General features: G+C 36.9%; 1 protein-coding gene across 4 annotated transcripts in view; it reads left to right on the top strand.

Annotated features, from left to right (window-relative positions):
• PCSK5 (proprotein convertase subtilisin/kexin type 5) overlaps positions 1 to 12,444 on the top strand; it is a 225,742-nt gene that overhangs the window by 47,220 nt on the left and 166,078 nt on the right. For all 4 annotated transcript variants that reach the window (XM_063422828.1, XM_063422830.1, XM_063422831.1 and 1 more), the window contains exon 3: positions 1,454 to 1,567. In XM_063422828.1, the coding sequence (XP_063278898.1) occupies positions 1,454 to 1,567 (114 nt within the window). The remainder of the gene's footprint in view (positions 1 to 1,453; positions 1,568 to 12,444) is intronic.

Here is a 12,444-nt window from a genome sequence, read left to right on the forward strand (position 1 = left end):
TAGCAGCAAAAGTCAGGAGAACAGGGTTCATTATTCAGTTAAAAATCAGTCTTTTTGATGGAGGATAGAGCTAGTTAAGAGGCTTGTTGATCCCAGTTTAAAGCGGTCATTAGGCTTAGCGCTTACCAAAGTCTTCTGACTTGACTTTCTTTGGCCTTTGCCCAGACATGTTTGTGTAACCCACAGGCCTCCAGACTTTGTTACATCAAACATCCTGAGACCTATGAGCCGTCACCTCCTGCAAAGGACACTTGGATCCAGTCAGATCTAAAGGGAGCAGTTAGCTCTTGGCATGTCATGGGGGATTTCAAACTGTACTGGAAGAGGAGACAATAAGCAAGAGAGAAAGGCACACTGTCAAATTACTCCATTCTCATAGAACCAGAAAGCAGCTAACGATTGTTCCTAGAAGATTTAACAGAGAAATTAGTTTCAGTGTCAGCTCTGCCTAAGCACAAATAAAAGGTGCATAGTTGGCTGCTAGGAGAAGATGGCTGTCTTGCTTGGAGAGTTATGAATTGAGTTTTTGTAGTTATATCCCTTGAAACAATTCAGCAGAAATATAAGCTGCTAGATGCATGGGCTTTTTCTGTGCTTAGTTAATATTATTTACATTTATTGAAACTAGCTCCCATTTAGAGTAGATAATACAGAAATAGCTGCAGAGTCCTCTCTGCTCTAAGGCTGATAGTACTTTTGGTGTTGCCTTTCTTTGGATTTATCATGAATCTTGGAAGAGGTGTCAGACAGACAAAAATAACTTTTAGAATTAAATTTTTAACCCTTATATTTCTTTTCCTGTTTCAAACTAATTTTTGTGTTTCTTTTAATTAGAGCTGTACTCAGTATCCAGCTATTTCTCACAGGGGAGTGCTTAGTGTAAAATAAAATTCCAGAGTGCCTCTTTGAATAAATCTTGACAAGGAGTCACGTTACTAAAAATAAAATTTAATTTGGGGTTCGTTTTCTCTCCAGGTGGTGAAAGTGATTTAGATATAGGCCTGAAAGAAAAACTTTTGAACGTATTTTTTAATGTTTTTGTTTTCCGGAAGAGAAAGATAAAAATAAAAACAAGCCCATCCTTTTAGAAATTCAATTAAATTCTCACTGTAATATGCTGTTAGATTTTGTGTACAAGTTTTTATAAATTCAAAAGAAGAGTAAGTCTGATAAAGAAAAATCAGAAAATAAAAGTATTTTAAAAGTTTACCCAGTGAAGTCTTTCTAGCAAGGTATTTAAGCAATTATACAGGTTTGTAACACTGGCTAAATGGATGTATTCCGTAGTGAACAGTGTGTCAAGGTGACCTGCTTGCTTTCTACTGCCAAAATGAACTCTTAAATATGAAATATGCCTTGGAGTATGGTAATGAGGACAATCCTAAGTTTTCAGACATTTCTTGATTAACTCCATAGAACCATAACATTCTCTGTATGTTTTCCTGGTTGGCAGGTGGAGTGGATACAACAGCAGGTGGTGAAAAGAAGGATAAAGAGGGATTATAAACCTGGTGGTACCCAATCCACTTATTTCAATGATCCCAAGTGGCCAAGCATGTGGTACATGGTAAGTACACACAGGGTCATGGACTCTGTTTCATGCTGATGTTTAGTTCTCTGGTTTGATATTATGGAAAGGAGCATAAGAGTATGTTCAGGAAAAGCAGATTTGGGAATTTTTATATAACTAATAAACGTCTGTAAACTCCTTAGAAGTATTACAAAGAATTTGTGGTGAATCCTGCAGTAGGAAGCATTTATTGATTGCATTCATTCATGAATTCTTCCTATTGCAAGATATCTTACTTATTTGTGGATAAGCTTTCAGCAATGAGAATGGAAGGAACTTAGCCACAACTCATGAGAGCCCACTTGTATTTAATACCTAATTCACTGTCCCCAACATAAATATATTTTGTCCTGAAACAACAGAAGAAAGCCACCAACACGGACCATTCAGTGTTATAATTACACCCCTTATAATAATAAACATGGGTGAAATAAATGGATTGCTTATGCTGTTCCGCGTCTGACAGAAATTATACTTTTCTTTTTTAAAAAAAATATTTTTGGCTGGTAATCACAGTTAAAGCCTGGAGCGTAACTTTGTACTTAAAATGTTTTTAAAAATATCCTCATTTTTACCAGGTGAAAATTTTAGGATTACAGAATGGTTTGGGGTGAAAGAGACCTCTGAAGGTCTTCTAGTCCAACCCACTTTGCAGTGAGCAGGAACATCTTAAACTAGATTAAGTTGCTCAGAACCCCATTTGACCTGGTCTTGAATGTTTCCAGGGATAGGGCACCTACCACATCTCTGGGTAACCTGGCCCAGCATTTCACAATTCTCCTTGTAAAAAAAATTTTTCCTTATATCTAACCTAATCAACCCTCTCTTGGCTTAAAGCCATTGCCCCTTGTCCTATAGCAACAGGTGCTGCTGAACAATTTGTCCTCATTTTTCTTAATGATCACCCTACAAGTATTGAAAGGCTGCAGTAAGGTCTGCCTGGAACCTTCTCTTTTCCAGGATAAACAGCCTCAATTCTCTCAGTCTTTCCTCATACGAGAGGTGCTCTGATAATAGATACTTACAGCAGTTGCCTCTAATTTTATCAGAAAGATAGCAGTCTCTATTTAAAAACCAGTTGTGTTGTCTAGCCACACTACCTCACAGCTGTGCCACGATTGCCTAACAGAACAGATTTTAGAGTATCAAATGGACTTCAGTGTTTATTTGGTACAACTTCCATAATTCCTAATTTCTGTCCCAGTGAAAAAAAATCCTCACTTTCAGACCCTCTGGGAAGGGACCATTCCTGACTGATTACATTTACATCCACTCATTAACTCCACTAACATTGTCATTGATAGTGGTTTGATGACATCTTGTAGAAAGAGATCAGTAAAGTATTAGTGACCATGCTGTTTCATCAGGGAGAATAGCTAAAAATATGTGAGTGGGTTGACTTCAGTACTGACTTGGGACATAAAAGTTATCTTAATATGACTGTGTTTGTGGTTGTTACCATAGCTGCTTTTGTTAATCTTTCTTAGCTTTATAAGGTGAAGGGGAAAAAAATGAGTTCAAGGTTGGTTAATGGTTTCAGTCATTGCTGTGCTGGAGAGGTTTTTAGGTTGCTGGCTGCAAACATGTTTTTGAGAAAGTAGTAACAAGAAATTACTCTTGAGTAATTTCTTGAGAAAGTAATAACTAAACTATCATATAGAGATTTGCGTTTGGATTAATAAGTAACTTTGTTATGGGCTAAGATTGATACCTTTGCCCATTGAACTGGCACAATTTCTAACAAGGCCATAAGTGCAGTTCAGGTTTGTTGCAAGAAGTCCTTTTATTCAAAGACTTTGTCAAGCCATATCTGATTAATGTTTTTCCTCTCCAAGGTTTGTCTTCACAAGTACCACTTCTTGTAATTTTAATTTTCTAGTCTAGAAATAATACTGTTTGTGAGATATCCGTGGGAAGAAGTTACAAGAGAATCAGGCATTCTTTCTCTTTTGAGCCATCACAGCATTTCAAAGAAAGAAAAGGTTTTTTTCTTCTGACTTCCCTCCCTCAAAGCAAGGAAAGCTGGTAAAAACCCAATTTCTTTAGCATAACTTCTGAATTTTGAGGTGTCTATGCTTAAGAGTAAAATAGAATATTTTTATAGACCAATTATCATATGAAACTTTACCAATCCAACTGTTATTCAAAAGTGACCTACAGAATGAAGTCCAGTTTGCTCAAAATGAACTGATATCAAAGAAAAATATCCCTAGTTAAAATCCTCTTCAAAATTTTGGGTCAGAAGAGAACTAAGTCCTGTATGCCATTCCCAGAGCTCAGCTACTTTTGTACCATCATGTTAAATCTAATAAATTACTTCTCTTCCACTGATGTTGACAAAATAACTTGCTAGCTAGTAACTGGATGAATTATATACAATGTTCGCTGATTTTGGCTGAAAGAGGTTGAAGTCAGCTGTTCTGTGTTTTTTATTTTGCTTAACTTGGAGCTAACTATTAACAGTGTCTTCAGAATGACTGAGGTGACTTTGTGCCTAATCAGTTTCACTGTACCTGCCAGTTGTTTAAATGAGTTTCTTTATCTTGTCTGCATGGGAAACCATTGAAGGTAAATATATTAATATATATTAAAAACAAGAGGAAGTAAATATATTAAAAACCAGAAAGATATGCAAAGTTGTGGTTAATATAACTAACTTTAGTAGACTTCAGTCAGAGTATTGTTGTTGTTGACCATTTGTTTTTGTTTCCCACTTCAAGAAGAGCTTCATAGTAGTAGGCTGAAACTGAATCACACAGGCAGAGAGGCACAGCTTCCTGCAGTTGCAGTTTACCTCTGCTGTGATGATGGGCTCCACTGAATGGGTTTTTTACATTTTTTAAAAATAAGAAAAACATATTAAATAAGCATAATGAAAACACTATTTTTTTAACCTCTGAAAACTTCATCGATTACAAGTTGGTAAACCTAAAAAAACATACAATGCCTGGCTGTGCTGTTTCTCCAACAGGTTATGGGACCTAGTTCTGTGAGCTTTTCACCAAACTGGACTGCAAGGACAAGCAGATCAAAAATGCCAGGTGTTTTAGGGTGTTCAAGGTGGAAGAGGATTATAGCAGTGACAGCAAGGCACAGTAAAACCATGTGAGCCATAGTGGAAAAGAACATTTATCAGCTACTTTATGAATAATAATAATTTTTTGGATCAAACAGCTATATAATGTTGTTGTGCAAGTATAGATGTAGAGTGGTGTACTGAGGTTTTTAGAAAGATGTTGAAGATAAAAGATTTGCTGAGAAGCCCCATCAGTCAGTATTTATAGGTCATCAATCATCACATTTACTGGAATATTTGCACTCTAAGATTTCTGATATAAGCAGGTGAAATGTAATTTATACTGCAATTGAGTGCAATCCACACAAGCTGATTTTGTGGATTAACAACTAAATTACTTGCATCTAGGGCTTGCTGCCTTGAGCTCTGATGCTGAAACAAAAACCCAGGGAAAATGGCTTATTTTTTACTTTCAGTGAAGACTTTGAAGCAAGCATTGCTTTGAGCTTCAATGAAGTCTCTGGTGAGGCCAGCTCACTTAATTTCTTCAGAAAATTCTTCCAGTATGCTACATAGTACTCTCCAGTTACAGTTGTGAGTTCCCAGGTGAGCTATACCAGCATTCACAGAAGGGACAGACCCTTCTGCTCTAACACAATATAGTTGACTCTGGATGGCAGCCAAAAGGGGACTAATAAACCTGTATCAGCAGTGAGTAATGTGAGTTTCTGAAGGTCCTGTAGACATGAAATAAGGTGGAGCTGATGACTTAGACAGGTGAGTTGCCTCCCTTATGCCACAGATGAGATCTGTAGGGAGTTGGCTTACCTTGTGCCTCTCCTCCCAACTCAAGCAAGTGGCAGGGCAGAGAAAAAGATTTTACGTCCTTGGCCTTGCCATTAACGAGAACAGCTATAGTGGGTGGGACTGTGAAAGGACACAGAGGGACAAAGGAAGGAGTGACAGGAGCCTGATGAAATGGGCTGGAAAGAGGCAAAGGGAGGACAGGTCACAGTGGATCTAAGTGCTGGACCAGGTACAGGGAGACAGGATTTAAGAAAAAATTTCACCTGCCATAAGCTAACACCACAGCAAATGAATATGTGTCACTCTCCTTCATGACCTCCTAAAGGTTTATTTGAGAACTAAGGAAAAACCTCTCTTTTTATTGCCCTCCCAAGAACTGTTCTCTCCTTTCTTCTGTGCAGTGGAAGCCAAATGGTTGTTCTTTTTGCAGTGGCATGGCATGCTTGAAAATATTTTACATATTTTGTAACTTGGTTTGGTTGTTTCATGCACTTTCATATTTTGGGGTTTTATTGTGTGAGAAGATCAAGCTTTTGGTGTTCTGCAAAGTTAGGAAGATGATCTGTGACTTAACTTCAGCTGAGGTGCTGCTAGAAAGAACCGTTCTGCTTGCCAAACATTACCTTGCAAGTCTGCATTAGGAAACACATATTTTGTTGTTCTCTGCGGACAAGGCAGAACAAAAATACGAGGTTAAGCAATACACAATTTGACATAAATTAATTTCCTGTTGGAAGACAGCAGCATACTTTCAGTAATCAAAAGCCTGTAAAAGTGGATTTATCCATACCTACTGGAAAGAGATTGTTAATGCACATAGTTTAGCAAGATTAGCAAATAGTTTGAAATCAGATGGACTAGATAGGCTTCTTGGTCTGTTCCTTTGGGATATTCAATTCTGGCTCCTAGATAAGCACACCTGGAAAGTGCCCAGAAAACATGGAATGGAAGGCAGCACCATCAGAGGGTTGTGTTAGCATTTTCACTGAAGCAAGAAGAAGCAATGCCAAAAGAATTTCTATGCTTGCATTGGGAGAGCTTTTCCTGTGTGTCAAATATTATGTAATAAATCATATAGCAAAAGCACACATTTCTCTGCCTACTTACTACTGTAATTGTATCTTCAGGGGCAGAGTATCCACCTTTATCTTTACAGAATTTATTTTAAATGGATTTTTTTTTCTGGGCAGCAACTGAGTCATATTAAGAAACTGTAGGTACTTGTCTGTATAATGTTCTTTGTGGAATATCATTTGTGTATAATACTGTGTTTTCATGCACGGCCTTATTCTGTGTAGTTTTTGCAGTTAGTAAGGAAATTATAATGCCTCAAAATCTTTGCTGCATTTCTAATGACGTTTGATAAGCATTAGTTTTTGTATGTCATACTGGGACACATTCTGGTATATTTCAGTTTTTATCTTACATTGCACTTCAGCAGGAAAGTCATTGATGAATAGATAGAGATATGTAATTACCTGGAAATACATTTTTCCTCTTTACAAAGGAGAAGGAATCATTGCTTTCTAGGAGCAATTTTGAAGAGCAACTGCTTAGTTAACTGTCCACTTTTCAGATTTTTAAAAATCAAAATCAAGTAATGTCAAATAGCAAAACAATTTCTTATGCCATGCAGTACTGAATACACTATTAATTTACTGAAAAAAATGAGAGGTTATTTAATTAATAGAAAAAATGCTGATTTATTTCAAACTTTATGTGTTGTTTTGTTGTTGTTTGCATAGCAAAATTGCAGATACTTCAGGCAAGATACATCTATTTAACTAATACTTTATACATTTTTTTCATCTAAAGAACAAGCATCAGGAATGCTGAAGTGACCAAAAGAACACAGCCATAGTACAGAATTAATTCTGGGGCTTGCCTGTCTTGTAGTCTGATTGATAAGAAATTAAATGGTGTGACATGTTCAGTTTGCCCTTGTCAGAAGCATACTCATAACCTATGATACTTATAGGAATTTCTGACACAAACAGTTACTATATTACTTCCCAGTCACGAGGCAGAAATTAAGTGCTGTGCAAGTGTAAGGCAATTTCCTAACCATTCAGTACATAGGTTCAAGGAAAGTCTGGATGATGCCTTTAGTCATGTGATTTAGTTTTAAGTACTATTGTGAGGGGCAAGAAATTGAATTTAATAATCCTTATGTGTTCCTTCCAACCTGAAATATTCCATGATTCTTTGAGGAGAGCTTGATTTGTGTCAAAGAAGAAACCGGAAAACAGATTTAGCTCTAGGTTGTTACATCTTGTGCTAGTTGTTAAAAATCAGTATGCCCCTTTTAACTGAAGACAGATGCCACATAGACCCCATGGAGTGAGGTCATCAAAACTCCAGCTTTCCGGATTACTTCGTCTGTGTTTTGTGTCTTCCTGTATATATCACATGAGCAAATGTTGTGACTAAAATTACCAGTTTGCAGAGCACCTTAGTTCTTGCTGAGCCTTTTTCAGCATTAATTCATGCTTCTTTTTTGTCCATGTTTTTGAAAGACCACAAAGCACATTCAAGCCAGTACTCCCTCCACCCAAAAACAGAAGCAAATGCACTGAAGACAGACACTTCAATAAAGTGTGTTCTGCACTACTTAATTAAATTCAACCTTTGGCATTACTTGTAGATAATTCTGATGTAAATAAATCTCTGCTGTGTATTACATGTGCTGTTCAAGTCCTGTAGATAGGATTTTCTTCTCAACCAACAAGGTGCAGATAGCAAGGGAGACTAACAGTACAGCAAAATCTATCAGTGCCATTTTGGAGAGAAGTCCAGCAACTGTTTGCACATCTGCGTGACTTCTAAATATGTTTGTATGAAAATTAACATAAATAAATCAAGTTAGCATTTTGTACAGGAGCATTTGACAGCACAAGACCTTGAGTCTCCTCAAGGAGAGGCAGGTAGATGTTTTTGGAAAATATTCTGGTTCTAATGTGTGGACCAATATAGGCAGTATCTGTGCTTGCGCTTTTGCTGAGAAGATTATAAATTCTGCAGAACTGGCTGTTTCAAAATGAACTCATTTCCAGCTAACAGCAGAAAAGAAGGTGGTCAGGGAGAGGAAGTGTGCAGGAGTGAAGAGCCTCAAATACCCCGAGAGATGAAAATGTGGATCATTTAAGCTATTAATACTACTTCTATCTTACCCTTTCTATAGCGATAGAGTTCACTAGATCATAAGTGGCATACCATTTAAGCGTTTTTCCTGTCTTCATTGATTTTTATGTGAATTTCTAACAGAAAAGTAAGTTATTTTCAGTTTTGAAAACAGTTTGAAACTATATTAAACCCATGCAGTACAAGCACAGTAGCTTAATGAGAGGAAGATTTATGATAAAATAACAAAGTGTATAGCAGGATTTTCCCTCTCCTGTGTCTTTTGGACAAGGCAGTTTATTAATAGACAGTAAACTACTGCTTGGGAGTAAAAAACTCAGTAAAAAACCTGATTTGGGTTTTATGAATACCAGCTCCTAGTCATGCAATTGTATTTGGAGCCAGAAATCCCATTTAGAAAAAAAATAAGGTTAAGCAAAGAAAAAGCATTTCTGAAGTTACAAAAAACTCTTCCATAACCTGGTTTAAGTTTGAATCACTTTTTCTCATTGTAAGTCTCCTGGTTTGGCTGAAAATAAGCTATTGAGGAAAGTTTGTTAAATGCAAACTTTCACATGCCATGATTGATGGGCTTTTTATGATACCTGCGCTGAAACACTGAAATCCAGATACCCTTTGTTAACTAGGACCTCATTTACACATGAATTGAAATGCAGATAAGAAATCAATATAGCCTACTTAGAAAGGGTTACAGCCCTTACGTATTGGTAAGGAGTCAGTCTGCTTACAGAAAACATGATTCTGAAAAAAAAAGTCCGAATCCTTGTAAACCAATGAATTTGTGTTGAAGAATCACAATCCTTTTCTGATTATGGAATTTCCCAAGACAGCACGCAAGCTTGAGGCTCTGTGTTCTCATCTTTGCCCCTAGCTCCTCAATCCTGTCCGTGTCCTTTGCATCATCTTGTATGACTACCTGAACTACAGAGAAAAAACAAAACAACAAAGAAACAAGCAAACAAAAAAGCCCCAACCAACTAAAGATACCAACAAAAAACTCAAAAGAGACTAAAGGAAGATGGATCAAAATTTTCACTAACAACAGTGAAAGTTAGATTGGTCCAGCTTTCTTGAGGATCTTGACCCTCAGTTTATGGTAGCTATCCTGTTAGTTTTGCTTCAATTATTAGATGTATTTGCTGATGGTTGTCCTTTTTAAAACATTGCCTCCTGCAATTTCCATCTGCTCACACTCCGATTGGTAATGCAACACTACATAAGAGGATAACAGTATTCTGAAAGCATTATTCTAATTTGTGCCTGTCCTTTGAAAATGTTTGCCCAAACACACCATAACATTGACCCATTGTCATTGATACCATCCAGTGAGAGAAAACTAAGTTCCGAAAGGGTCCTGCCTTTTAAGCCACTCACACTGAGCATGAGATGTGGTCTGCTTTCACTGTCTGGCTGCTGCTGCTTCACCAATATTCAAAAGTTTCAAGTATTGACCTCACCGTGTGAAGCAGCTTTGATCTTGTTTGGCACTTCAGACATGTGAAGTGAAACCCAAAGACCATATTGTACATTGTGTAGACTATATTGACTGACACATTCTGAGGGCTAATTCAGCATTTATTCATCTGAATTAATCTACATGGGTGGCCAAACCCACTTTTTAAACTTGGTTTGTTACTATACCAAGTCCTAGAAAAAATCTTCAGTGGTCTCAATGTTTGAATGATTCACACACAAGATTTGTCCCATGGTCTAATAAGAGAAATCAAACAATACCTGAGCCATGCATCTCTTCTAATCTCCTGGCATATAGAAGTTTTATATATGAGTGTGAATGTGAAGGGAACAAAGGTTATGACGATGTTGCCTCCAGGCAGGCACCAAGCCGCAGAGGTCTCCTGATACAGTCACATTCTATGGGGAAGGACAGGGATCATTTGCATGTCTGTATATGCATTTAGATTTAGAAAAAATAATTTCTAACTTACCAATTACTCTTAAGTTGTTTTTCTTATAGGCATTTGTCAGTAGGGATACTGCTAGGAAATGCAGTCTTATAGGAAGATTCATTTAGAAGGAATGCATGCAGTGATAGTATGAGGCAGATTTTCCCCATTTCCCCTCTTGGTGTCAAGGAGTTTCTAATCATTCTGCATGCAATTCTTGATTTGATTCATGTGTTGTATTGGGAGAGGCAAGAAGAGAAGTACTTACTTAAAAGTTCTCACTTAGAATACCATATCCATGTTAAATCTTGGCATCCATAAGTCAAAGGATGATAGGTTTAAGTGGCTAAGTGGGAAACATGCCTAAATAGGGGGAAAAGAACAACTGTTTTAGCTGTTTCTAAGAATAATAAGAGAGATCTTTTTAAAGTACTACCTGTAATGATCTTGTTAGTGAGATTATGTGCACCAAAGTATACAGGCATGAGATGAGATCCCATGCACCTCACTGGAAATAGACATCCACCAGAATGCATTGCAGATCAAGCACAGATTTAAACATATTCCTAAACTTAATGTGTACTTCAAAGTTCTGTTGATTTTTCTCAGTATCCTCCAAGTCAACATTAATTGGCTGCTAATTAGCCCAAATTTTGTGTTTTGATAAGCCTGTGATTACATTAGTTGGTTTTGTGGATTGTTTTATGTCAAATCCTCCATCTCTAGAGGAATTGATGAGGGTGTCTGTAACAAGACTGAAATGGATCTTCAGTTGAATTAATATAAAATAATAATATTTAATTTTTAATTTTATTTTCATTGTTGTATAATATCTATATTACACCATACCAAGGTTATAAAATGAAACCAACTTTTTCTTGCCTTTTTTAGATATCTTTTTCCTTGAAAACTCATACCAGTAGCACAGTAACTACACAAACCCATTTTTTTCCAGATACTCATTATCTATGTAGTGATGCTTACCAACTAAAATTTCTAAAATTTTGCTCCAGAGGTAATTAAAAATTTTTTTTCAAAATTGTATTCAACTTTTTCGAAAATGTTGTCACACTTCCTAAATGTAAATATGTTACATTAACTTTGACATAAAATAAACACCATTGCTTTCCAACTACTTTTCAGAAATCAGAGGGGCTGGATGTGGGTGGGCCTCATTTCTGATTAAAAAAATTGAGCAGCATAATTCTGGTTCACAATTTTGAGTTCAATAAGAACTTAAATGAGCAGATTCACAAACAGTGAAATTAATAATTGCAGTGCTGTCAGTCTGCTGGACTTCAATAGGAACCTTCATAAACATAGGGTCACAAATAGTACGGTTTATTGGAGCAACAAATTATTGATTTGTTTAGATTGCCAGTGATAATTCACTAGACCTGCAAAATGTAAGTGTACTTTGTACATGTACTATGTATACACTAGTATTTATAAGCATTCCTGAGTATATTCCAACTCAGTTGGAGGTGCAAAACTCAGCCAAAGGGGTGCATCTGCGGTTGGGAGATGAGGAAGCCCATTTACTTGTCTGCAAAGTTGGTTGTATTCTCGTCCTCTGCCCTAGAGGATGTCAGATGCCAATTTATACTTTTGGGAGTAGTGAAGGTGATCAAATATTCTGTAATTTACATCATAAATGGTGGTGATGGGCATCCACTTTATGTGTAAATGAGATACTGAGAGTAGCTTAGAGCTTACAGACTATAGGTCTGTAAAGTGCAAAGATGGAACAGAAAGACAGACATGATGACTTAGCATCAGTCCCTCTTCCACCTGGCTGGTGGCAGCATTAGAGGCCATTCTCCACCTGATAACCCATCACTCCTTCAGCAGACCACCATGATCTTAACCACACATCTTATGGCATATCTCATAGCTGTAGCCCTTATTTCCACAAGATGTCAAAAGGGGAAAAATACAAAACATCAACTCATTTGAATGTCTCATGTAAATTCTGTGCTTAGATCTCCAGCTACTCATTTGTGAAC

This window comes from Prinia subflava, chromosome Z (assembly GCF_021018805.1).
Source record: "Prinia subflava isolate CZ2003 ecotype Zambia chromosome Z, Cam_Psub_1.2, whole genome shotgun sequence".
Taxonomy (NCBI): Eukaryota; Metazoa; Chordata; class Aves; order Passeriformes; family Cisticolidae; genus Prinia; species Prinia subflava.